General features: G+C 39.0%; 1 protein-coding gene across 5 annotated transcripts in view; it reads left to right on the forward strand.

Moving 5' to 3' along the window:
* Window positions 1–26,790, forward strand: part of ATP2B2 (ATPase plasma membrane Ca2+ transporting 2) — a 1,489,679-nt gene extending 1,462,889 nt beyond the window's left edge. For 3 of the 5 annotated variants that reach the window (XM_086938944.1, XM_086938945.1, XM_086938946.1), the window contains one exon: window positions 26,280–26,790. In XM_086938944.1, the coding sequence (XP_086795070.1) occupies window positions 26,280–26,588 (309 nt within the window). In that variant the 3' untranslated portion in view covers window positions 26,589–26,790. Of the gene's footprint in view, window positions 1–12,464; window positions 12,637–17,365; window positions 17,421–26,279 lie in introns of all 5 variants that reach the window. The other 2 variants (XM_086938947.1, XM_086938948.1) reach the window with 1 other exon arrangement.
* Window positions 26,791–27,111: the final 321 nt, after the last annotated feature.

Genomic DNA, 27,111 nt, shown 5'->3' on the forward strand with positions numbered 1-27,111 from the left:
CCACTTATGCCATAGTGAAGTGGGGCTGGCAAATAACAAGAAATATGATGTCCTTCAGCATCATCTGAACTTCTGGGTGACTCTAAATGTCTACCATTTCTTGAAGCATACTGGCAGAAATGTTTAAGGTCTTCAGCAGAGGCCCATAGGAATACTCTTCTGTGTTCCTAAGAAGACTACCCGGATATAATATATTATATAGTAATGGAAAGAGGTTTTTGGTCAAGTGCTCTAGCCTCAAGAGACAACAGTCTGGGAATCACAGCACAACAGGTAAGGTATCTCTGGTCAGGAAAAGAAGAATGGAATCATTCAGTGGTGTGTCCCAAATAGGCAATTCCGAATAAAAACATTTGTTGAATTATTGTAGTAGAGAAAATGCAAAGAGGGAAATGGTCCATAAAGGGTACTTTAAAACTAAGAGGCCTTAAAACCTCTTACCTGCTTCAGGGTCAAAAACAAAGTGAGATTGAATAAAATAAGTTTCTGCCTTGTGAGCCGAGTGGGGGCAAAAGTAAATTCAAAGTCAGACAAATTCTTAACATCTTAAACATAAAGTAAAGGAGTCAGGAATGGGGTTATTGATTTGGGAGTCTGCACCATTACAAACTTAATAAACCCACTCTGGTTAGGTAATAACGCACAATCTTTGAACAAAGAGCAGGAAAGAGCAGGAAATCCCCAGAGAAGCATGTGTTAAGTTCAAGCAATATAAACAATGTTAAAGTAAAGAACACTTCACAATAAAATTCCCAAACGATTGAAGGAAAATAGAAGAAAAAATGAATTAGCAAAAAGACACCAAGATGATTAAAAAATGGTGAGGGGTAACCAGAGATATGAATTTAATAATTTTCAAGGCAAGAAGCACCTAGAAAAAGGAAAGCACCATTGAAAACAACAGTTTTTTGTTGACTGAGACATGATTTCAAACTGAACACGATGGTCCAAAGGTTGGTATACCAAGAGGGCCATTCTCTTTACAGTTGATATCTTCAGACTTACTCTTGAAATGAAAATCAAATTCTTCCACTGGGGCAAGGTCAAAGAATGTGGTCGGTGAAGGACCCTCAAAGTTGGAAACATTGCTGTTGTGCTCCCACTGCAGCTGATACTACGTTTTCCTCAGTTTTGGAAGTCAATTTCCAACGTAGCTTAGGCTGAACTTAGTCCTACTGCCTCCACAGTTGAATCTCGGGGGCATGAAGGTAATAAAATGAAGAATGCCCAAGGACATCAAGCACCGTATTCCTAGACAGCAATGAAGGCTCATTATCTTCAGAGAAAATACTGTGGGAAGCAGAGAAAGCATATCTAAGTGGTGCCTGGCTGTCTGAGAGCCATTCACTCTCAGTGGATTTTGGATGATGAATTACACCAACCTACAAATATTTATAATTTATCTGTTTCTTCTTCTATAATAACTGAGCTCACAGGAGTTAAATATGCTCTCAGTGCTTTGTTCATAACCCACGGGTACTAAGCACTCATTCGTCTTAAATGGACACACTATGAACGTGGACAGTAGGTTGGAAGGATGATATGTGCCCTAATTATAGAAAAGAAGTCACCTTTGCAATTTCAGCAATAAGGACAGACGGAGATGAATTGCTGTAACACCCACTGGCCTTCACTAAAGAATGTGACATATTCTTTATTAACACCTTGGCTGCTGGCAGTTTTCCCGTCCTGTGCTGGAAATTGCCATTTTGCTGGTGTCATGACGAGCTCAGCTCGTCATCAGCACAGCTCAACCGTGCATCATGACGAGCTGAGCTCGTCATCAGCATCGAAAGGGTTAAACAGCGTGATTCAAGCCATTATGATGGACGATTGTCTCTGAACATGTTGCACTATCATAGTTGTCACAGAAGTCAATACCTTCTTGGATGTTACTATAACAGAAAAGAATATTGCACAAGCAATTGATCATATACTTACAAAGAAAGATGGTTCCCCAGTCGAATGTTATAATATTGCTAAAGAGAACATCACATCTTGGCTATCTAAGATAATTAAGAATACTTTAGTGCTTGGTAATCAGAATTTACAAGGCCTGCAATATCCCTCAATCTGAAACCTGTTAAAAGACATTGTAGTATGCACCAAGTTATAGACTAACCTCTCTCATCAATACTAATTTGAACATCCTCATTAAAGTGTTGCCCAGTGGATTATACTATATGACACCCTTCCTATTTTATCACTTTCAAGTAGGAGTTGTGCCAGACCTCTTTGGTTTAGCAACTTATGTACAGACTATCACATTCTACTATAGGGAGAAACAACTTCTTTCTTTGGGGGTACATAAAGCTTTTGACTGCTTCCAATGAGGATGTATTTATTGATCTCTGGAGAGAGAAGTCCTGGTTCATGACTTAAACAAGGTCAAGAGATTATATAATGAGCAAAGAACACAAATACTTTGGGGGGATTTATATTGATCCGTTCTCAGTATGAAGAGACGCTATACAAGGCTGCCTACTCTCCCACTGACTACTTCTACTGGGGTTGGAATCCCTTCAAGCAGCCATCAGACTGCCCCAATGAACATTATATACAAGCACCCTGGCAGTGGAACTAAAAAGTTATCATCACACTGACGCATGCTGATTCTGATTTCTGAGCTGATGGTGCTCAAGTCATCTTTCTCTGCTTTTGCAACATGTACTATCAATTGCTGTTGACTAAACAGATAACATGCCTATCCCTGCATGCCACTCATGTTATTGTATACCCAATAATGTTTTGGGTGTGCTCTTAAACAGGTGGCTGGAAGACATTGTAAGGTACAACCTGGCCCTATTACTGGAAAGAACGCCTATTACCTTTGGAATTGGATGAAGCTACAAATGTTGTTATGAGGGAAAATGCAAATAATTAAAATAATAGTGATGCCTCGCTTCATCCACATTTTCGTAATGCTATCCCTTAAAAGTGCCACATACGCATATGCTGCAAATTGAATGCAAATTAAAAGCCCATCTCTTGGGCAGTATCAGGTAACACCTCTTGCTTTCAAAACTAGATGCTGCAGTCTCTTACAGTGATTTGAGACCTTCGCACATGAAATTATATTGTGTGGCACATATATTGCTGTTTTCAAACCATATAATATAGAAGGAAATTTGCATTACTTTACCTTAAGGGGGTGTTACATGGTGGTACACGGGTGTTCCGATGCAACCATATGCTTTTTTATGCTAAACTCACTGATATTGATAGACAGGGTATAGTTAAAAAAAATTGGATAGCAGTCATTAAAACGAAAAAGGTTGTAATTTCTCCTTTCTTTTCCTACTTTGCATGTGTGCTGCACTGTGCACCACACATACAATGTGAAGTTGACAAAGGTTTTAAACTTGTCTAGCTGTAGTACTCTGTACAGGAAATGCACCCTTTCTGTACAAAACCTATTGTAGAGTCAGCCATGTACCCTAGCACTGTGGCACTAAGGTGTTTGCCTGTCGCACAGCAGCTGAAATCAGTGCTGGCACTAGAGAGAGGGGAGGAGCGAGCCATATCTCTATGAATCTGGCACACTCATGCTCTCTCCCTGTCACGCAATGCCGCACAGCCTCTTTCGGTGCTGCATTGCATTGAGTGACAAGTTTCAGAGTCTGGGCCTAAGATGTTACTGTTCATCACTGAAAATCATAAGACTCGGAGCAATACCTAACCACTATACTTAGGCTTACTCTAAACTCTATAATTGTCAGACTCCTGGGAGTTATTTTTGACAAAGAAATCTCAGTTTCCACGCCTGACAATTTAATTATCAGGCATGTTTTCTTCCATCGCCATCATCTTCAAGTAATTCTTTATAACACTAAAATCACTTCATTTACTTTTTCTCAAGCAAATCATTATACAACACATTGAACACTAATTTAGGATTGCATTCTGATCTGTTTACAATCAGGAGCTAGTGCAAGAAACCGCACCATTGAGAAAAGACCCACGAAAAAAGCAAAGCATGCTGAATTCAGTGCTTTAAATATTGACAGGAATGTTAGGTGTTTTCTTCACCCAGTAAAAGCTTCACTATGTAATAATGGCATATACCAGAACGGTAAATACCTTCTTTCCATCCAGCCCTCTTCTAATCAGGGTCTTTGACTACAGCCCCAGCATATCATTTCAATATTTTGTCTCATAGTGTCAAACTGGAATCCTAAGGTCAGCTCCTACACTCTGTTTCAATGACTAAGTCAAAACTGAATCAGTTTGGAACAGGACCCTGCACATACACAGTCCATCTGTCTGAAAGTCTCTCTTCCTACATTTACATCAGGAAATTAACATCTTATCCTTCTTCTGACATTCAAACAACCAACTCTTCTGCCAAGCATTTGTGAGTTAACAAAATGTAATAACTGCAATCCCTACCTTCTATTTGCTGGTGCTCTGGACTTTCCCTGGCTTACCAGAACCACGTTAGAAAAAACACAAAATAAATGAAAAATAAAATAGAAAAATCACTCTTTTAAAGATAGCAGAGGTGTATCACATTTATCTCAATTATCTACCACATTATTCAGAACAGAGAGAACAAATTTTAGTAAAAGGTCACATAAAGGGCCTGATTCACAAAGGTAAACTTAGACGTTTGGTCTAAACTTAGACCGAACATCTAAGTTTATGGCTTTGCGAATTCACAAAGGCCAATTACAAGTATTATCTTTCTGTCCGCACTCAGGCGGCTCTTGCGGATATAAAGATAGTACTTGCAAATGCCCTTTGTGAATTTCCAAATTTGTACCTTTGTAATCAGGCCCAATATGTATAAGTAAAAAAACAATAAGGGGTCTTGACTCTACTCAGTAAGGCTGAGCCAATATAACCAAAACCAAAACACAGTGCCAATACTGATCACCACTTTACATGATAATATAACAACAGGCCAATGAAAAAAAATCACAGGACCCTGACCAACAAATTTGAATTCTCAGTTTTATTTTCAAAATTCTTCACATTATTTTCCAGCAATACAAACGACTTTTATTTGTTTCACTCAAAATTGGATATACAATAGAAACCTATATCCAAATGCAAACAATAACCAAAGAGAAACCATATTCACTCTGTCCCTACATCCATTCACTATCCACTCATTTTATAACCCAACCAACTATTCAGACAGACTACAAGCAACAAAAGGTCTTTAGAAAGTACAAAAAAGTAATATCAATCAACAAATCCACAGTGGCGCTAGGTCGACGCGTTTCAAACCCAATCATTAACGGGGTTCTCTTCGGGACCAAGAAATCTAGAAAAAGAGAAACACATTCTCTTACTTGTCAAGTACAATGGCGTGAAAAAACAGTTGTATCATGAAAACATCTGTTCTCTTTTTCTAGATTTCTTGGTCCTGAAGAGAACCCTGTTAATGATTGGGTTCGAAACGCGTTGACCTAGCGTTATTCTATGTCAAAAAACATTGTGTTAATAATTATGTTCATTGGCACACTGTTAATAATTTCTTGCTCACTGTGGATTTGTTGATTGATATTACTTTGAGTACCTTCTGCAGACTGTAGTATAAATATACAGTTGTTTGACTGTCTGCGCTGTTCTCCCTGCTTGGTTTTGCCTCTCAAAAACAAATTAGTGTGGCCCAACCGCCTGGGGAACACATTGTTGCATGTAGTATGTCTGAATTGTTGGTTGGGTTATAAATGAGTGGATAGTGAATGGATGTAGTGACAGAGTGAATGTGTGTCTCTTTGGTAATTGTTTGCATTTGGATATAGGTTTCTATTGTATATCCAATTTTGAGTGAAACAGATAAAAGTCTTTTGAATTTCTGGAAAATAATTTAAAGAATTTTGAAAATAAAACTGAGAATTCAAATATGTTGGTCAGGGTCCTTTGATTCTTTTTCATTGTCCCGTTGTTATATTATCATGTAAAGTGGTGATCAGTATTGGCAATATGTATAAGTAAGCACCAATATAACATCACATTGGTTTACAATAAATTGAGGTGCAAAGTGACCCATGGTGCAACATCATTATTAGTGCGTAAAACATACAGGAGCAGAAATTGCTTAGGTGCAAATTAACTTTTAGGGACAAAAACACAAGTAGGTACACTGGTGCAACATCAAGAGTATGGAAACACGTTTTGGAGTACAAATTTGCCTCCATTGCTGTTCATTTATCCCTCACTTCAGATTCCATGCACTGCAAAGAGAAGCACTCTTTGAACAGGTGGTCTAACACACAAATCAACAACTAACAGCAAAGCTGTGAAATATGGTGACCTGATCCAAAAAATGCGAAGGATACTTTCTTCAAGAGAAATAAAGCCCACCTAACAATTTAATCTTTAAAGGGGACTCAACAAAAGTGCCTCTCCTTTTATGATTTTTGGTGGTGAGGTTATGAACTCTGGTAGCAAAGTTACGCAATCTGTAGCTAATAGTGTGAGGAAGGTTTGAAGTGATCTCATCCACGGACCATATTGTCTGATGTTTTTTGTGCTCTCTTTTAGAAGGAACATACCTGTCTATTAGGGTTATGCTGCTTTTGACTGCATTGCACAAACAGGAAAGTACTCATTCATTCAAACAAGCTTTATTCGACGATTGTCATAAAAGCATATAAAACATATAAAAATACATCAGTAAAAAGTAATCAATATTATTAAAATACAAGTTCTTAAAAATCATTAGTAATACAACCATGGAGGGACTTATTACACATGTTACATAGCCAGAGACTTTTAACACCCAAGTGAGGAGATTATACTACCATCAGCCTACTTTTAATTGTCCATGCCCAACCTAAAAATTTGGCCACAGCAATGTACACAGGCGGGTTGGTACAAGTACAAATTATTCTGACAGCAGCCGACCCACTCCTAGTGCCCAACGATCTGCACATAGGGCATAACCAGATCCGGCGGGGTGCTGCATACACAGGACATTCAAACCAGTAAGTGATTAATGGTTTCAATGGGGGCCGGGCAGGCCGGACAGCCAAGCCTGCCCCCACTGGTCCATCTGTTGGTAAATGCTCCTACTGGCAAGCTCCCAATTCTCATTTGAAAGTAGAGCTTGCGATCTAGGGGTTTAGGAATGACGTCCCAAAATGCTTCAAAGCAGGTCCCATCTTTAAAGTCCGGAAACCTGCCAGTCAAGGAAAGAGGAGCAATATTCCTAAAGGTTTTAGAGGCCACGGACTTCCAGTACAGGTCTTTTAGGACCTTCTTGGGAGGAAATCCAGCGTTCACCGGGTCTTCCCACAATTCCTTAAGGCCTAGGTCCCTTAATAGTCCCAGAATATTAACTAGCCACTTGATCTTGTGGGACATGTCACACCTGATTACGTTCAACAACCCCCTAGTATATGTTTCCAATTCAGGCGTAGTCCATATCCTCCACCAGTATAAAACTGGACGCAAGGATGCAATCAGTGCTATTGGGCACAATCCCAAGTCATGGAATAGAGGACTCATGGGGGTGCTCTGGGGTAATTTAGTTAAGTTCCTGAGGAAACGATTTTCAAAGACTGACATTCCCCTTATGTTCTCAAACCCCATATTTCAACTCCATATAAGGTGGAACTAACCACCTTACCATTATATACTGTTAGTACCAGGGCTATCGGCTTGGTAAGGGACCTTGAGTGTTCTAGGCTCAATGCTCCTGCAAGCTGACGATGTTTAAGAGTGGACAGTTCGAACTGCTTATTCCACGATAAATCATGTTGAATGCAAACTCCCAAATAATTAAAAGCTTGAACCTTCTCGAGAGGTAACATGTTCATACATACAGTACCCTTAAAAGATTTAGGTTCATTAAAAGACATAAACTTTGATTTTAAAACGTTCACTTCCAAACCACGGGCATTGCAAACGTTTTCAAAAATCATCAAAGCCTTCTGCAACCCGCTCGGGGTTTTAGCTATTATCAGACAGTCGTCGGCAAACATTAAAATAGGGACTTTGGCTCCTGCAAGAATTGGGGCGCCAACATTAGAGTCAATCAACATTTTGGCCACGTCATTGATATATATTGAAAACAAGGTTGGCGCTAAAACGCAGCCTTGCCGTACCCCTGTTTCTACAGGGAACTGGGTGTTGACATTACCAGGACGACCCCATCTGATTTGGGCAAAGTTCTGCTCATGGAGTTTTTTGATTAGTGAGAGGAGGGACCCGGGCATGCCCATATCATTAAGCACACTCATCAAGGTAGATCGGGGGACCAGGTCAAATGCAGCCCTGAGATCGATAAAGGCTGCATGTAGACTACTCCTGTCTTCCAGTACAGCATAGCAAAATGCAAGACCTGGTCGACCGTGCAAATTAAGGTTCTAAAACCTGCCTGCAGATGGGATGGAATATTCTGATCCTGCTCCCACACCCGTACCTTTTTGAGAACGAGCCTACCAAAGATTTTTTGGGTGATATCAATCAGGCTGATTGGGCGATAATTACCGGGTAATGATTTATTCCCTTTTTTAAAAACAGGAATGATTTCAGCCCTATTCCAGGATTGGGGTATGGGGGCTCCCTTGGCAATCGCATTTGCCAAAAGGAGTATGTAGCTACCCCAGGAATTTTTGTCCTGCAAGAATAGGTCCGCGGGTACACCGTCTATGCCAGGTTCTCTTCCGGGGACCACTAAATCTAAGGCGCAATACACATTGCCTAAGGTAAATGGAGCATCCAAAAAAGGTACATAAGGTACCTCCGTGGTCGATTCTATATCCTCGCCTCTGGCATATTGCGGTTTGAAATAGGCTACCCATTCATCCTTTGGGACCCAATTCTGAGGCTTATCTGGGTTGCCCTCACTTCCCCATTTAAAAACATTCCAGAACCTTCTCGAATCTTTTTTGAGATCCTGCCACTTTTAATGCTTGCCACCTCTGCTCATCCCATGCTCGTTTGGATCTAGAGACAGCACTTTTGTACGCGGCCCTCGCGAGTCGGATATTCCTGCATGCGCCACCTTTAATGGCTCTCCCCAATCCAACCGGGCTTGTCTACATTCCCCTGTGAACCAACGCGGGGGTTGGTGGGTGCTGGATCTATTTGGTTAACAAGGCCTAACAAATAAACTTCTTAAGTCACCAAAAAAGGCTTCGTGAATCCTTGTTCCCTTTTCTAATGCCGGGGCCGATGTTCCTGCACTGGCTAATTCTCGTAGTTCACATGTTGCCTGTGCTAGTACTCATTTATGGCATGCTACCCAAAGTAGTCTATTTTACTATAATTAGTTAAATATCTGTCTTGTGTGGTTGAGCATGAATTATACAAGAATGAATTAACAATTATAGAAAATCAAGCAATCTTTTAGGCATGAACTACAAAACTAAGTTCATGCATACCAATTAAAATGAAATGAAAAGTCAGATCTTTATAATTTCTGGAGGTACTTGTGACACTGAGCCCATATCTCAATAACAGACACTGAATTCCACGTTTGGTCAGAATATGTATGCACATGGAGAGCTTGACACTTAGTGACAAAGCTGTGTAAATGAGACATTGCTATGTAAATTGCATACAGGAGTCTAATAATGAGTTCAACTGGCTTATGTAAATAGATGTATTAGCATATTAAATTAAACAATCATGATGTCATTTAACCTCTCAACACCTTTTCTCACAGACCATATCTGAGAGGAGGCTCCTTATAATCAAGTGAATACTAATAATCACCTTAGTTTTGTTGGTATTTGCCATCTTTTTCAGACAAGAAAATTGGAGGCAGCACCCTAACATTAGCTGATAGTGAAGGAGGAGGTGATTCTCTATTGGAAAATCGTTATCCCCCTTGAAGAAAAAAAATAATAGCTTATACAAATTCATAGATGTTCTGCATTCACAATCCATCGACTTTTCTGAATGAGAAACTGTTTCCAGGTCTGTGCTTCTAAAATGCAAAGCTTTCCCGGACTTCTGGAATGTATTTACAAATTCCAAGAGAAACACACATTTACTCCAAATATAAGGGTGATGCTTTAGGAATAAAAGTCTGACTTTCATTGTGAATCATGTCCAAGGACCATTTGACGTTATCCCCAGTAACTATCGCTTTGCAGAACCATAGTTGTGACTGAACCACAGCCTGGAATCATTCAAAGATAAAGAATATGCAGTGAAAAAGGGGATTCGAGTCATGAAATCGTCGTAAGACAATTCAAAGATGAAACTTGAATTGCCTGGTGGTTCAGGTTTGTAGATGTCTTTGTGAATTCCTAGTTAGGCTTATGACTCTACGAGGCTGAGTGGGCAGGGGTAGTAACTTCACATTAGACTACTACCTTGGAGTAAATAGGCTTGAATTGTAATCTTTAAAATCCAGGCCTGAACTGCCAATTTAAGTTTAATCATGCAAAAAATAAAATGGATCCATCTTTTTTGGGGAGTTGTACAGAAAAACAAAATCCGACTCTCTGTCGTATGCGCACCCTCCTCTAATTATTAGAATCTGGAAGCTAATGATTTATAAAGTCACTTGATTTGTAAATCACACACAATGGACTGAATTAACTTAAGGCAGGTTAAGCAGTGCGTTTAGCACTGAAGCCAAAATCAACTGGCATAGATGCATTGAAATGCAGCTGTATGTAGTGAAGCCTTTGCAGCAGCTTTGCTTTCTTGTCAGGCAAGCTTTACTTTCCTGAAGGTGACCAGACAAGGAACAGAGTTAGTACAAGATTATTAGAAAGCCTAGTGACTACTCTCATGCAGTTTCTGTCCCCTTGCTAGTGTCCCTGGATATGGGATGCTCTTAGTTGGTTAAAGGGGCTAGGTAGATGCTTCTTGCGTCTTTGTAACAGGCAGCAATTCAAGCATGTTCAGGGAATAGTCGTTTCCGAACCTTCTATCGATGCAAGCAGTCTGGCAGTGTTGTCCTGCATTTTAAGAGTTTTTTCCCCTATTATTCCTGGTGGCAAGGAAAAGTATATTCAGAGAAATTCAGCTTGGAGGTTAAGAAAAAGCAGACAACAAGAGAATTCATACATTTGTTTGTATGTTGAACCGTTTTTTTCTGAGGAGTCGGAGCTGAAAGAAAGTGCTTTCAGCCACATTTCCCAACTGAGTGACCGTCCTGTAGCGATGCACCTCCTGATTATCGATATGACTTGTAAAAGAGCCAGCACGATTAAGAAAGCCAAGAGAACCGCCTTGTGGGTCAAAGAGAAAAGTAGGTCCATAGTGACTATAGCTATTGTAGCTTGATATCTCTAACTTCTTCCGTACTAAAGGAGAGTAAATGTGGTATATTTACTATGCAAAGTGACCATTACAAAGATATGTGCTGCACAGGTTTAAGATTAAAAGGAAGCACCAAATTCCAATGTAGTGACAAGAAAGGGCGCATGAAGATGCAAAGGAGGATAGGTTAGCACTCCAGATGATACTGGGGTTGATGAAAAATGTGAAGCTTGCTAGTTTATTCTGCTCGGAGTAGCTACTCTTGGAGGAACAGAATGGATCAATATTCTTGTTTGTGGCATTTAAGGCTGTCTGGATCCTAACAATGAGTGCAAAATGGGTGATTGTAAAAGCAGTCACTGAAAGGTCAATCTATACTCTTCAAGTATTTCAAACTATATCTCACCTTATATGTTTGCAATGAACAAAAGTGTTTTCAAGTGCATCTTTATAGGCCCAATGGAGTAATTGTTTGGTCAATTGGCAAGAAAGAAAGTATAGTCTACCTCCTGAAAGAAAACTTTGATGGCCTTTTTTAGCTATTGGTGAAGAATACAAATCAAATTGCAATAGGCTTGTTTTACATTCTGTATTATCTTCAACCCTGTCCATTCTTAAAGTAGGTTTTTATATTTTTGGTAGAAGAGGTTTTATAAAAATATAACACAGTGTTTGCACACTACATATACTGCACATTTCGATTTTCTATATGGTGCATGTGTTCCGAGCGTGTTGTTGTATTGGCACTCCAACACTAAGATTAACATTTCCTAAAAACGACAATAAGCACACATTTTGCAAAGGTTATAATGCACAAATGAAACTGTACTTTAAAATCACATGACAAAATTCAGACTTTTTTACGAAAAAGTTTTCCAAAAATCTTGGGCACGTTGCAACAATTTGTGCAGAACATATAAATATAACTTGAGTCACATGTTGGAAGCTCAATGAAGAAAAGAGTATGTTTATGTTCATGAGATTGTTTATGAAAGAAAAACTGGGACTCAAGGACAGTGTAATGCTTTGGTACATTTTTGAGTAAGAACATGCTCTGTTATCAAGAAGTAACTCTTGAGAAAATAACAATGAAAAACATCGGTGCATACTGTATTGATCATGAAACGTGTGCATTCATGTATTGTACTGATTATTGTTTGTCAACTCATTCTCAGTTTTCTCCCTCTCATAGTGCCATTTTGTGCTTGCATCCATTGTTTATTCTGTCAGTTGTGAAACTATGTTCATTCCCTGAGCAACTTGTCTCGTTCTTTCCTCCGTTACAGATCGAGGTAGTCAATACTTTCAAGAGTGGCACTTCCTTTCAGGGGGCTCTGAGGAGACAGTCCTCCATCACAAGCCAGAACCAGGATGTAACCAATATTTCTAGCCCTAGTCACGTATCGCTATCCAATGCTCTTTCCTCTCCTACCAGCACACCTGCTGCGGCGGCTGGGCGTGAGTGTGTTTTCTGATGTCTCAGACCTATAGAGATGCCAACTCACCTCACACTCACCCTGACTGACTTTAGCTATGCTTTGCAATGATCATCCAGCTGCACATATTTTGCACCTCACCCGATATTAACTCCACACAGTAAAGATTTAACATTTGTCTTTGTTCACAGGTCATTACTCTGGCAAATAGTATTAATCTGGAAAAAGGCTCTGCAAAAGGCATTGCTACTTTATTTGAGTGATTCCAATAAATTGATGTGCTGGGTGGGGTAAAATATATATGCCCATAAATGCTTCCCAGGATTTAATGACAGATCGGATAGAACCTATAAAATTACATACAATAAAGATTGCTAAGTAGTTTTGACAAGACTGATATGATTTTAGTATATTAATTTCCTTAAGGACTGCTGAAAAGTGTTTCCATGTAAATCCAAACAATAGTGTTGTAGATTAATATGTTAAACTGTGTTTTGATTTTCCAGTCACCCATTAATAATCAGTGAATGACACTGCATATATTACATTAAATTGAACAGGCAATAGTCATAGATCGGCCTCGCCTGTCAGTCACAATTTCTCTATGACATATTGTGCCATATAGCATTTAAAAACTCACAAAATGAGTCACCCTTTATTTTAACACCAGAATCAAAAGTATATGTGATGTTAAAAATACACTTAATACATAAGTTGTCTTTGCTCGATAGATTTAGCAAAAAAGGTAAACCACCCCATATAACCTCTGGAAGCATCTTTACATTCTTTAAATTAATAGCACTGAAGCATAAGACACACAATCTCAGATGTGGTGTTTTGTTAATTTTTAACATCATCAGACACAACTGTAAAAGATGTTCCTTTTTCCATTTGGGTTTCTAACCAGATTTCTAAATACCAATTTATTGTAGAAATGTGCTATACAATTAACTTGTACATGTTGTTTCTTGGATCCATTTATAGGACACTTGATGTCCTATGTACATGATTCTAATACAGATATATCATCATAGAGCCACTATCTTATTTCAGATTGTGCCATTCTAAACAGCAGAATGAGTGTGCCAAGTTCAAGAATAATGGATGATCCCTGTATCACATTGTCCAACCTAAGAGACAGTGGACAACTATAAATTGCAACACCTACATAGCTTAATACTCTGCTGGAATCTTTTTAAACGTTACTGCAAAAAATAAATACCAAACAGAACTAAAATAGCCAGTTCAAGTCATAGAAAAAGTTGTGTCTTGACTATGTCTTCTTTTAGGTGAAAGCAACAGTAGTTACTACAGCCAAGAAAGTAAAGATGCTGAGTGTTCTGTTTGATGCAGAGCTGTCATAAAGGAACAGGCCAATCCTGTGACCATCAATTGCCATTTAAGTATCCAGTTAATTGTGGAATGTTCTAAATGAACAGGCATGAGAAACAATTGTTTGGGAGATTTTGGTTCCTGTGCCAACTACTGAAGAAACCTGTTCTTGGGAGGTGCTTTAAAGCTTGTGAACAGATTTCAGAGGAACTAATGTCTCTCTAAATGGGTGGTGTCAAACATTTCATCATATATCCCATATTCTGAGACCGCTAAACTGGCTTTAAATAATATCCATTACTCACTTTTTGAGTAGGGTCCAGGATTATAAATTTCTACATTAGGCTGTTCAAGTACATTGAATTCACCTGTCAGCTGTTATATTGTGGCCAGAGTACTCTTGAGAATCAAACTCTTGGTCACTTTTGGGTATAAGTGCTATGTAAATGTCATGGTATTGATATTAACATAAATTGGATCATTAATTTTTCTTCCACCATAAACTTACATATCGTCTATAAACAAAATCAAATTTTCTAATTTATTACTTAAAAATCAAATGTATTTTCCAATTAATGTTATTGCAGTCTGTCATCATTAAATAAAAATGAAGGTACTCCAACTCCCAAATGCAATAATTCCAATATTGATCGTCAGGTATTACTTGCTTTTACATCAACACTAAAATTATGAAACTCATGACTTCAAAATGTTTTAACTATTAATTATTATTATTACTGTATTGGCTATGATAGGCCTATTCACATACTGTGACCATCTAATAATCATGGTTTTACAGTATGAGAACATTTAGGGCATCATTTACAGTGTAGCAGGCAGGTTACACTGTTACAATCTTGAGAGATATTCAGTTTGCCTTATTGCTAGTGCTTTATATGCTATGGCACTTACATTATTTTGTGACAAAATACACATCTGCCAAATTGGAAATCTGGCCCTTAGTGTAAGGAGATTTGCATTTAGTATCAGAGACATCAATCGTTTTTTCTGAAACATTGACAATTATCACTACACTATCACTGAAATACACTTTATATAGATCTTTGTCAAACTACACAACAAAAACAATCATCATGTTTACTTATTTCTTGCACTTCCTGAACAGTGTTCTTAAACTTTATTGAAAAAATGTGTGGACCATAGCTTAACTCAAGGTCTGGTTGGGAAGTTACATATTACAGTGAATGCACCGCAAAGGGCCCATTTTCAGCCTGCTGTTCCGCTGGCATTAGCAACCTAGTTAGAGTTTTGTAGCTCATAGACATCCTGTTGAATGAGGCTTCTACAGCGCCAGTATTCAAATGATAATCTTCACACAAGGTAACCAAAGATCCATTCTGGCGACACATACACATGTTCCCATTTTACCTGGCCTTTTATTTCCTGGATTTCCTTCAGCTCTTTATAAATGAGGGCAAATTAATTAGCTAATATAACCAAAACATGTATTAGGTTGTGGTTATTTTTTCAGCCTTTAGAGCTTGGGTCACACCATTCCACAACTCATTTACTGCATTCCCTGAGAACGTCTAGAACATTTATAATCTGATGCACCAGGTTAACTTTAATATGAATACAATATACAATATTGTTCATATTCCCAGCGTTCATAAAATTCCAACCCCAGGACAACTCTTTTTTTATTATTTTAAACAATTGCTCATACAGTCTTTCTCACTTGTATCCCTATGGTGATGCAGCACACCAAAACAATCAATCTGCTACTAGGTTAAAGTTAAAGGCAATTAAAAGCAACAGGATTTGGGGATTTGAAGACATTTGTGAATTACCATAGCTCCAACGCTTTTATTTATTATGAACTACCTTCTTCAGAACATAAAACTTCCCCTTACTAAGGTAACCAAGACATCATTTTCTTGTTCCGGGGGGAGGGGGCCTATCACCTATAGCAGGGGTCCCCAAACCGGTCCTGGAGGGCCGGATCCATGCCAGATTTTTAAAATTACTACATGTATCTCAATGGGGATATCCCAAAAATCTGGAATGGATTCGGCCCTCCAGGACCGGTTTGGAGACCCCTGACCTATAGTATAAATAGTACAATGGAACTAGTATTATTAGTATTATTATGCTAGCTTGTTGAGAAAAAAATTGCCATCTTTTTTTAGGAGTGATCAGTCTTTATAATTGTCAGAACCAATTCAATTCAAGGTGTTCATCCATTAATCGCAATTCATTTCATCCCATTAGGCGGAGTGCCTTGAAGACAGTACAGTGTTTTCAAAGGATGCGTCCTTATTTTATTTTCCTTATACATGATGTCTCTAATATATTATTCAAACCTTAAAAAGCAAAGGAAGCAACGGTCAAATACTTAGGGTACATTGGACGTAATCCGATCCCTCATTTAATGTATCTTAACTGAGATTTTGTGGTTTTAACTGTAAGACTGAAGACTACGAGTAAACTCAATCTCAACAGAAAATAGATTCTTGCCAGTCCTAGTGTTCTAAGAACTGCATAATATTAATGTGGAATGGAGTAAAGTAACTGAGGAAAGGAGTGACAACTCTGCAAACTGAAAAAAATTATCAGCACCATACAGCTGAATTAGTTATATTGACTACGTTAATACCGCAAAATAGTAGGTACATTAATCACAGCAAGGGAAAATTGCATTAAAAGATATGTGTATGTGTAGACTGCTCCGACTCCAGGATGAGCTCTGTCGGGTGGGGACATCAACTACCTGTTCAAATGTGGCTAATAAGTTCCCGTATCTGTTGCAGTTGCCCTTTAAAAGACCTCAGAGGTAGCAAACATGCATGTCAAACAAGCACATTACAGAGAAGGGAAATATGACTACCCACACTTTTGGAGTACATTTCCAATAGCCACATTTGGTGGCAGAAAATCCACTATCTGAAAGAGAATTTGGTAAAACATGTTTGCATCCAAAAGTAGCTGTATTCCTAGCAAAATATAGTGCATTGGCAGGGAAAATGCTGCTTAAACAGATACCAGTAACAGTGGTAGTTCTTCCTCCACAGGGTTCATGCTGGAAAAAATCCACCATTGGGAACAAGTACAATTTGACATCCAGACTCATAATCAGGACCTTTTTCATCACACTTATCACTTCCATTCAGTTACAATTTCACATAGGTCATACATGTATTTAAGTTTATTACATCATATAATTCATTATTTTATCTGAGGTCCTTTCAAAACTTTTTAAAATAAATAAAAGTGTGAGATAAACGAAATATAGGATTTACAAAGAACATATTCAGTTTCTCCCATAAGTTGGCATCTCTTTAAAACATGGACCTCTAGTTAAAACGTGTGTTAATTATGTTTTTATGGTGTGAAGTTTGTTTTGTTTCATTGCCCTTTTCAGTATTGTCTGAATGTTACATGTGTTTGTTTCCCCCCAGAGGGCTAGAGGACACTGGACAAAAGGTTCATCAAGAGAGAGTGACATACAAAGAGGTTGTGAGTCTTTAACCTTGAGCCTGAATTTAATGTGATTCAACACATAACATTTTTGACTTAGTGAAGCAGGGTAAACATTCGAGTATAATCCCAGGCACTACTAATTGCCTTGTTTAACAACCCTCTTTTCCTTCATGTTAACTGCTTAACTTATTTCGATGGTGACAACTAAGGATGGTCAAACACGTCATTAAATCATTCATTTTTTCCTCCGTGTGCTTGTGAATGTGTTACCCTGTCTATACACATTTTCAGTTTTTTTGTGATGCTTTTCTGGACCTTCTTATGACAAATGGCTCCATTCACAACGTTTTTTTATAAATGTGTGCACATAATTTTATGTGTTAGCTATTCAAAAACATTGTGCTGGTCATTCCCCACCGAAGGAATGTACCTGTCATCAAAGCCAGGAGTAAGTGACTTTACAGGGCGGGGAAGAGGCTGTACCATCCTATTTCTATTGAAGGTGCAGGGGAAGACCATTGCCATAGACTACATGCAGTGCTCCTAAAACTTTGTTGTGTAATGGGGGCAGCACATTAGTGAACGATAGAGAGGCTGATTGAAACTGCTGCAATTTCTTTAACTGGGCAACCTGCACCCTTCTGCACCTAAAGAGGAGACAGAGATCCTCCTGCAGCCGGGTGCAGTGAGTGACTGCCGCTGCCTGTAGGCAGATGTTTGGAGTGGTCATAAGATCCTCTTTCTCTCGTACAAAGGGTTGCCATTAGGGGGTACACTTGCAGTCTGACTATTTTTATGGCAATGCACTTTCCAAAGGGCTGTTTGCCTCCTTACCTGCTTCCATAACACAACATGGACACAACGGTAAAGCGTTTGACTCATTTGTTTGGGACCACGGCCCCATGGAAATTAGGTAATGTTTCCTTAAACAAGCACCAGCACTGTAAGTGGGCTGACATGATCTGTATTAGAAATTGGACTGCACAAGCATCTGCTCACCCTCCCTTAATACTAGAGTGCACCAGGGGTACAGAAAACGGGCACACACACACACCTGCTGTGCCTTGAGGCTGTGTCTGTAATCCAGCCTATTGGAATGGCTGTAGATACATAAAAAAAATCTTCTACAAAATGTTCACTCTATTGTGACAGATTTCACCTTATGCTTTGTGAATCAGAGCCAGATATGTTTGCATTCTATCTATCTATCTATCTATCTATCTATCTATCTATCTATCTATCTATCTATCTATCTATCTATCTATCTATCTGTCTGTCTGTCTGTCTGTCTGTCTGTCTATCTATCTACATTTGTATGCATGTGTGTATATGTCTATGCTAGTCCATCATATTAATCGTTTCTTCTTATACAAAGCAAAAGTAAATAATGTTCATATTGCCTAAACATTACTGTTTGCCTTTTTTCTTGTTCTTATCTGGTGCAGTATTAAGACTTTGCTCTCTGGGTGGGCTTAAATATGAAGATCTTTCTTTCTTTCAGCTACATAAAGAAGCAGTCAGAAGTGAAGTTAAAGCATGTCGTGAGATCTTTCATGCAGTCTATGTCCAAACTCTGTATTTTTCTATTTTGTTGTGTCCAAACCTGTAAGAAAAGGGGATCTTGTCTCATTGTCTGTGTTTTGTGGCATTGCCATTCTGAGAAGGATGCCTCACTACATTGACTTTAAGGAGCAAACAATGTAACAACGTGTTTCTTTTGGTAGCACAATTGAGCAGTGGTGACCGCACACAGACTTTCGGAGACAGAGTTTTCAGAGAATGCAGTGTAGATATTTTATGGCACTTGTCATTAGAGATGTTCCAAGATTAGTTTTCACAAAACATTTTGCAGTATTTGATCCTCATTTTGAAATGTACCCTTTCACAGGTACAATGGACGATTTTCCTCAGAGATATCACAATTAGTGGCATACATTTCCCAGCTCTGTTGCCTGTGGTAGATGCAGTAAGTCAGAGATGTTTAGTGTTAATGTATCCACAGAAAAGGACCAAGAGTTATTCTAGTGTGTTCTTCATTTCTATTACCACACTTTTCAAAGGGAAATTGGACAAGCAACTCCTTCAGTTTAGCCAATGAGTACTTTCCATGCTAACTGGAGACACACCCTCCGTGAGCCATTGTCAGGTTGATAGATGAAGGATTGTGACAGCAAGTGTTATAGCATGTGACTTTCCAATCTACATTTCGACAATGTGTGGGGCCCTTTCCCGTTCTTACCGACAGTGGGAAGTGCTCAGCTTAGTTGGCCCCACTTATGCTGTCTAGTAAATCGAGAAATGTTAGAGTGTCCTAGCCTTACTTCAAACAACTACCTTAAGGTCTGTACTGATGACTATTGGAAATATATTCTGAGTGGACCTTGACCACACCTGGGTTGTGCTTCTTCTTGTATATAAAAAACGAAAATGTTGAAATTCAATTTAAACAGATATAACTAAATTAAAGCCAATCATTAGCTTAATTGTCAATGTCACCTAATGTCATTCAGCTGGAAATTCATAAAACACATTTAAATGTTGCTTTGGGTCTTTGTATGATCAAGGTGAAATGGTAAGACAGCTCACAAAAGTTATAGGTCTTACTAGTGGAATGGAGAGCATAATGCCATGAGGTCACTTGTGGCAGAAGAATAACTGTGCAGGTGTGGTGCCAGTGGAAGCTGGCAAAATGTCACTATTAATTTAGATTTGGCAGGCTAAGAGAAACTAGGGCCTAGATGTATCAAGCCTTTTGCGATTCGTTAAGGCCGAAATTCGCAGAATTTCGGCCTTAACGAATTGCAAACGGACATTTTGCATCTTTTGGGATGTATGAGAAATTAGCAAAATAAGGAATCGCAAAAAAATGTGATTCCTTATTTTGCTTAAGCATTTAAGGAATCGCAATTTTGCGATTCCTTAAATGCCATGTATGAAGCAATTTCAATTTGCGAATTCAGGTTAAGAAATCGCAAATTAACACCAATTTGAGGTTGGTGTTAATTTGCGAATTCCTTTCAAAATTCACAATTAAGCAATTTTGAAGGTGGCATGTGACACACATACATGCCCATAGGGCATGTATGTGTGCCATATGCACACACATGTAAGTTTCAGGGGTGCGCAGGGTGTCCATGAGACACCCTTGCACCCTTGCAATAATTCTCAAATTGCGATTAGCAAATTGCGAATTCGCAATTTGAGAATTATTTCGCAATCATTCCTATGGGCCTCCTGGCCCATAGGAATGAATGGGAAGTTATTCCTTATTTGCGAATTCGCAACTTGCAAATTCGCAAATTAGGAATAATAAGGAATCGCAAAAAAATAGAGATTTTAAACATACATCCCATTTTGCGATTTCTTAATAGCGATTCGGTAAAAATCGCTATTAAGAAATCGCAAATCGGAACGATGATACATCTAGGCCTAGGTTTTTAGATATTATACGCAAAAGCCCGAAGAGTCAGGTTTCTTCTACATCTCACTCCACCGCGGAGCAAGCTCGAGTTCTCAGTGCTAAGAAAAAACACTGGCATATGAAATTAATTAGGAAGAGTTCATCTGTCCTTTTACGGTTGCTTGGTTACAGTTGGAGCAACATTTACTCACACTCCTTTTCTATTGATTCTTGTATAACGTGGCTACCACTTCGGATGGAGGAATGTCATGTTCATCATCATCATTACCCTTTATTTCAGCTCATTTGAACAATAAAAGGTACAAGACAAAGGATTGTTTAAAAGATTAGATTAGATAAAAATATACAAATTCTTTAAAATGGAAGAAGTCATATAAAATTACAATACAATGTAGTCGATGACAGCCTACCAGGCTCAAGCTACTTCGGCTATGCCCCAACAGGCAAAAATATTTCTGGTTTAAAGCTGCCATACCTCACATTTCGGTAAGTCAACTATAATTGTGCTGAGGTCACATATAAGTTACATAATAGTTGCATCTAAAAGGATAACACATGCTTAAAATCATGTTTGCAAGACCGGCAGGTCTACTTTTGGTTTGTGACATGGATAAAAATTAACTCTAATTGATTAATTACAGCACGCAAAAAAGTGATAAACTACAAAATACCACACATACCCAACCACATAAAATCACTGGAGGGTTTAGATATTGATTACCTATTTGACTTATAATGCTTTAAATTAGTTAAACAAAGTCTATCTGAGACAAAGCAGCAGGTAGTGTCGGTCCTGGATACAAATGAAGTTGCGCCCTTCTGTAAGAAAGACAGTAGACCAAAGAAGACCATTTTCCTATCTATGCTGGTGAAAGATTTACCGGACAACTGGGGAGTCAAGAATGGACACACGAAGATGATGCTGCTACCAAAGAATTCCATCAACCAACGCTTACTGCACATTTTGATTTGAACCTGAACTGACGTTCAATCTATGAGCTGGTGCTCCAAGAGTCTTTTGGAAAGTGTGACGACTTTTAAACTAGCAGGAACAAAGTTAAAGCACCTTTTGTAAAAGTTGAGCCCCAGGACAAGGTGTAACACCTTTTTCAAAAACAAAACAAATTTAGATTCTACATTTTATTAGCTCTTCCAAATGACAGCTTTTAAACTCAAAGATCAAGATTCAAGGTTGAAAAAGGAAATGCCTTTTCCAGCAATGTGGAACCCTTTCAGTTTCTGGCCTCAACACAATGAAGACAAACAATCGTTTTTAACTCTGAAACATCAGGATGAACCACCAATTTCTACCTGACAATGCTCCCTTTCTGGGAGACTATTGATGGTTGTCGAGGTTTCAGTCATCTACACTGCCACTGAACACTACAAATGAATTTTAAAATGTGTACCATTTTTCTTATGAAGGTTTTCTCTTTTTGACATACCTGAATGAGAAATGTTATACCCTTTACTGTTGAACTCTATTGTCACCGTGGTGTTGTTGCACATATTCCTCTTGAATTTCTTTGAGGGAAGGCTTTACAGATGAATCAGATACCCAGATTAAGTTAGGTTTTCCCCAAAGAAACAGTATTACCTTTCAGGGGTGTAATTTTTTCGAGTTTTGGTTGAGATCATTCACAGCAAACATAAAGACTGCCACCTCACTCCTTGTTCAACAAATTGGTTTCCTAGGAAAGTTGTGTAGTTTCACCATTAACATCACCATTAACAGAGTCCCAGATTTGGCAAAGTGATGACGTAGGGAGCAGAATCACTAAATAGCAAAAAACTTGAATACTAATGTGAGAACAGAAAGGCAAGGATGATGATACAATCGATGATGAGCACTCAATGGCTAACAGTTGACGGAGCCAGAACACTCAAGCCTGATGTTGCAGAGCAATACAAATACGACTGCTGTCACAAACCAGTAGTTTGAGATGTGTGACTGAAAGAAGGAATTAGGGGAAATTAAGTGAAAGGATGTAGTGGGACGGGTAGCTAAGTACAAGCCACTATGTGCCATATGAGGGAAACCTGTCAGACACAGCAGGTATTAATGGTACATATACACACACATAGATATATGCAGGTCATTACATAGTTGTTGGAAGTCGAGAAAAAATATTGCCATCAGTTGAAATATGTGAAGCCACATTACTCCCAAATTTGAGTTTCAAGCCGCTTGGAAGATATGGGAGTATGAGTTGGTTCTATCATGTTTAGATACATCGTCTCGATAGTGATGGTCAAGGCATCATTAGGTACTACAGTGTTGTCCTTTAACTAAATATTGGTAAGCCCTCTTGGGTATTGGATCATTCCTGTCATCAGGATTTGGACAATGCATCTGCCTTGTGTGCAGGGCGCACTTGCTCACCCTCTTGTACCTACTGAAATGTCTGCTCTTGGAAATCAGATAGGCCATCTAGCCATTGCATCTGCCCTTTCATTTCCTTAGGCTGGCTGCACTGATTAGGTGAAGTGAAGTAGCTATGCTACCCAGAGTTGATGTTTAGAGACATAGATGTAGACATATGTCTGTAGGAATCTGCAGGAAACATGCTATGGTGTCCTGTACTGTGTGCTCTACAGTAACAACCTACAGGTGTTTGTTCAGTCCTTACTCATGTATGAATCATGAGTGCATTCCTGAGCTACTGACAGTCTTTTAGTTCTCAGAGGCTGCTTCAGAAGACTGCTTTAGGAGCCGTTTTTTGATGTAGCAGTGTTCTCCATAGCATGGGTTGTCAGTGGTCATCCTGGATTGAATGCCATTTGTTTGAAAGCCATTTTGTGGGTCACAAAGTAGACCTGCAGCATGCTCCTGCAATCAGTGCCATCAAATTTAGTACTCATATACATTGATGCAGGCACATGAATATCTATTATTTCTATGTCCTGGAGTGAGGTCACCTAGCTATTGTGCCCACGGTTCAGTGTAGGAAATCTGGATGTAGGATTACATGTAATTTCATTAGCCAGGAGACACCACAGGGTTCCTTGCTATGTTTGTACTGAATTAGGAGACAATGATGTCATGCACATTCTTTGATCTTTTATATGGATATCATGTTATCATTTGAGGCATGACCAATTATGTTCTGTAGACTATAGCAGAGGGTCAAGGGTACTCCTTTATTTGGAGTCTCATATTCAGACTTAAGCATACCAACTTACTCTGGTGCACAGTCTCTTTATTGACCTCACCTAGGTAGACGTAAAAGATATATCTAAACATCTCAGTACCTGAACATTGTTTTTATATTAATGTATGTTCCTTTCTTATTTTGCTGATGCCCAACTACCACATTTACAGGATGCTTCAGCACAGAATATTCATCGATAAATGCTTTGTGCCTTTATGTGGACCTCTTTGAATTCCATATGTACCAACGTTTTATTACCTTCTCGTTCCCCATCCTCTGCATACCTTTTATTTCTTCAAAACCACTCTTCCAGCAAACTCTTTTTGGTGTTTAGGGACACAGCATCCTGTTGACAATCTATTGAGGTTGTTCACAACCCAGATGTTAGGATTTATCTGTAGCCTGCCTCCCTGTTGTAGTACACTTTCATTCTTTATTTCTGTTTTTTGCAGAGTGCCGCAGTATCCCTGCTTTTTTCTTTGGTTTAATTGTTTTATTTTTCAGCTTTTACTTGTTGTGCTGTCTAATCCAGCATATTCTACAGGCAAGGAAAGACTAGCATAGTGGAACATGCAGAAACAGTCTTCACTCAATTAATTACATCTCAACCATGAAAAGCATAGTTGACGCATGACAGATTTTAGTCAATGAAAGGAAATTTTGCTCTGCATTTTTTTAATTTTTAACCCATTTAAAAAGATTTCCTCTATTGTGATAAAAAAGAGGAACTCAAGAAAACATCAACAGCATCCTTGACAGAAGAGGCTAATACTGTGTATAAGAGATACATTTAGGGCCTCATTTATGGGGAATTGGCATAGGACAGCACCACAAGCCTTCTTGCTGCGCTGCCCTACACCAATGTGTAAGGGCAGTAATGCACATATTTATTAAATACAGTTCATTTCTGTCCTTTCCCGTAGTTGGCGCACATTCGCTGCCTAGTGCCAAAGTAGACACCCTTGCACCATAGTGGCGCTGCCCCAGGTTTACGTGCTTAAGTAAATCTGGGGCAGCATCAAAATCCATAGGTGTTTCATGGGAAAACCCACTGCAACTCCCATGGAATGCCTCCTTGATTCACAGAAGCCAAGGCAGCAACTTGCACTGCTCTGTCTTACTTCAAATCTATGAGGAGATGCAAAGCCATGCAGTGTGGCTTTGCACCGCCTCATAGATATGATTGAGAAGCTTGTGCTGCCGGATCATCAAAACAAGAAATGCACCAGCAGCACATGCCTCTCGTTTATAAGTCCTAGTGTGTCCACCCACCTACGTAGAAGAGAATACAGACGTCAACTGATTTGACCATAAGTCAAATGTTTTGCTCATTCATCCAGAGTACTTTTTCATTTATGGCAGTCAATTTACTAGAAAAGATTGGCTTTGCCTGATAGTGTGCTCAAATCCCACATCAATCTTTTATGTTCTCTATCATTGTAAACTATATTTTGGTGCACGTTTCTTTGCTGCAACACTCAAAGTTTAATGAACGTATGTTAAACTGCACAGTACATTACCAGAAGATATTTGGGACATGCTGTTAATTTCAGCCTACGTTTATGCTGTCTGCAGCGGTGTTCATTCACAAAGAGTTTTTATCAAATGGAAATTGAATCGCTAAAATAATGGGTCTATACTCGAGTGTTTACCTCTCCTTTGCATGAAGGACACCCATAAATTAACCAGGCTTCTAAAACCATCCATGTTATTCCAGTTAACTGTGTACATGTGACAGCAGTGGCAATGTTTTTTTTTTCGTGGCATGGTTTGCTTTCGATTGCTTGACATTATGTGCCTTTGGCGTCCTTCATTTGAACTTTGTTTGTGTTACTTTTGTGACGTGTTTGTTGCCATTTGCCCTTCTGTTTGGCTTTGTATTACACCACTCATACTGTGTCTTGTCCATGTGGTTTCTCCAGTTTTTGTATTGAATTGTTTTTTTGTGTTTATAATTCATTATGTAGTCTTTGTTCTGTTGTGTAATGCACACCATTCAAAGACAACTTGCGTACAAGAAACTTGACACACTGAAAACTGCATGTGTTCACTGATGTCTTCTTAATCGAGCTTGACTCTTGCCAGGGTGGTGCTAGCTTTACTTAACCAGAGCCTCTTGCTTGTCTAATTCCAGTTATTTATGAATTTCAAAGCTGTCAGAAAGACTTTTGTTTCATGTGCCTAATAACCTGCGACTGGATTCCAACCATCCTTACAACCTAATTGAGAAAAAAACTTGAAATATGATTAGTTCCTTTACTCCTTGCCTCACTCTTTCTTTTACCCATCTAACACTTCAATGTCATTTTCTCTTGACAGATCCGCGTTGTGAATGCATTCCGTAGCTCTCTCTACGAAGGCTTAGAAAAGCCTGAATCTCGAACCTCCATCCACAACTTTATGACTCATCCTGAGTTTAGGATAGAAGACTCCCAGCCCCACATTCCCCTCATTGATGATACAGATGTTGAAGACGCTGCGCTTAAGCAAAACTCTAGCCCTCCCTCCTCTCCAAACAAGAACAACAATGCTATCGATAGTGGGATCAATCTTACGACTGACACAAGCAAATCTGCTACCTCTTCTAGTCCAGGAAGCCCAATACATAGCTTGGAGACATCACTTTAGCCTCAGATGCATAGCTCAACATGGAAGGCCAACGAATCGATAGGTGACCACACAAAGCAGAGCATATTGCTGGCTAAGAAGCTGTTTGAACTCTTCTTCACTTGAAGGCAAGTGCAAGGATCGACTCATCCCGGTGGTCATAGACGGATGACGAGGCTGATTTACAGGCTTGGTGTTGCGTCCTCCGTGAAATGTAAATCACAAGAAAAAAAATCATCCTGCATGAATTAAAACATCTCCAGCTCCACTCTATACTTCTCCATCACTTGCTTTTTTCCTGCCTCTCTGTCTCTTCTCTCTGTCTCCTATCGCTGTCCTTGTTATAGGTGGGAGGACTTGTAGGTGCAGAGGACTACAGTATTTATCCAAATCACTGATCTATGGGATTTTGAACTGCTTAAATGACATGGACTCAGCAGAGGAGAAGTTCAATAAGGTCTCTGAAGTTGCACAGTTCAACATGCATAATAAATTTGCGCCACATGGAAGGTGCAGTACTAATATGAATTTATGAAAAATGTAT

This window comes from Lissotriton vulgaris, chromosome 9, assembly GCF_964263255.1.
Source record: "Lissotriton vulgaris chromosome 9, aLisVul1.2, whole genome shotgun sequence".
In the NCBI taxonomy this organism is placed as follows: Eukaryota; Metazoa; Chordata; class Amphibia; order Caudata; family Salamandridae; genus Lissotriton; species Lissotriton vulgaris.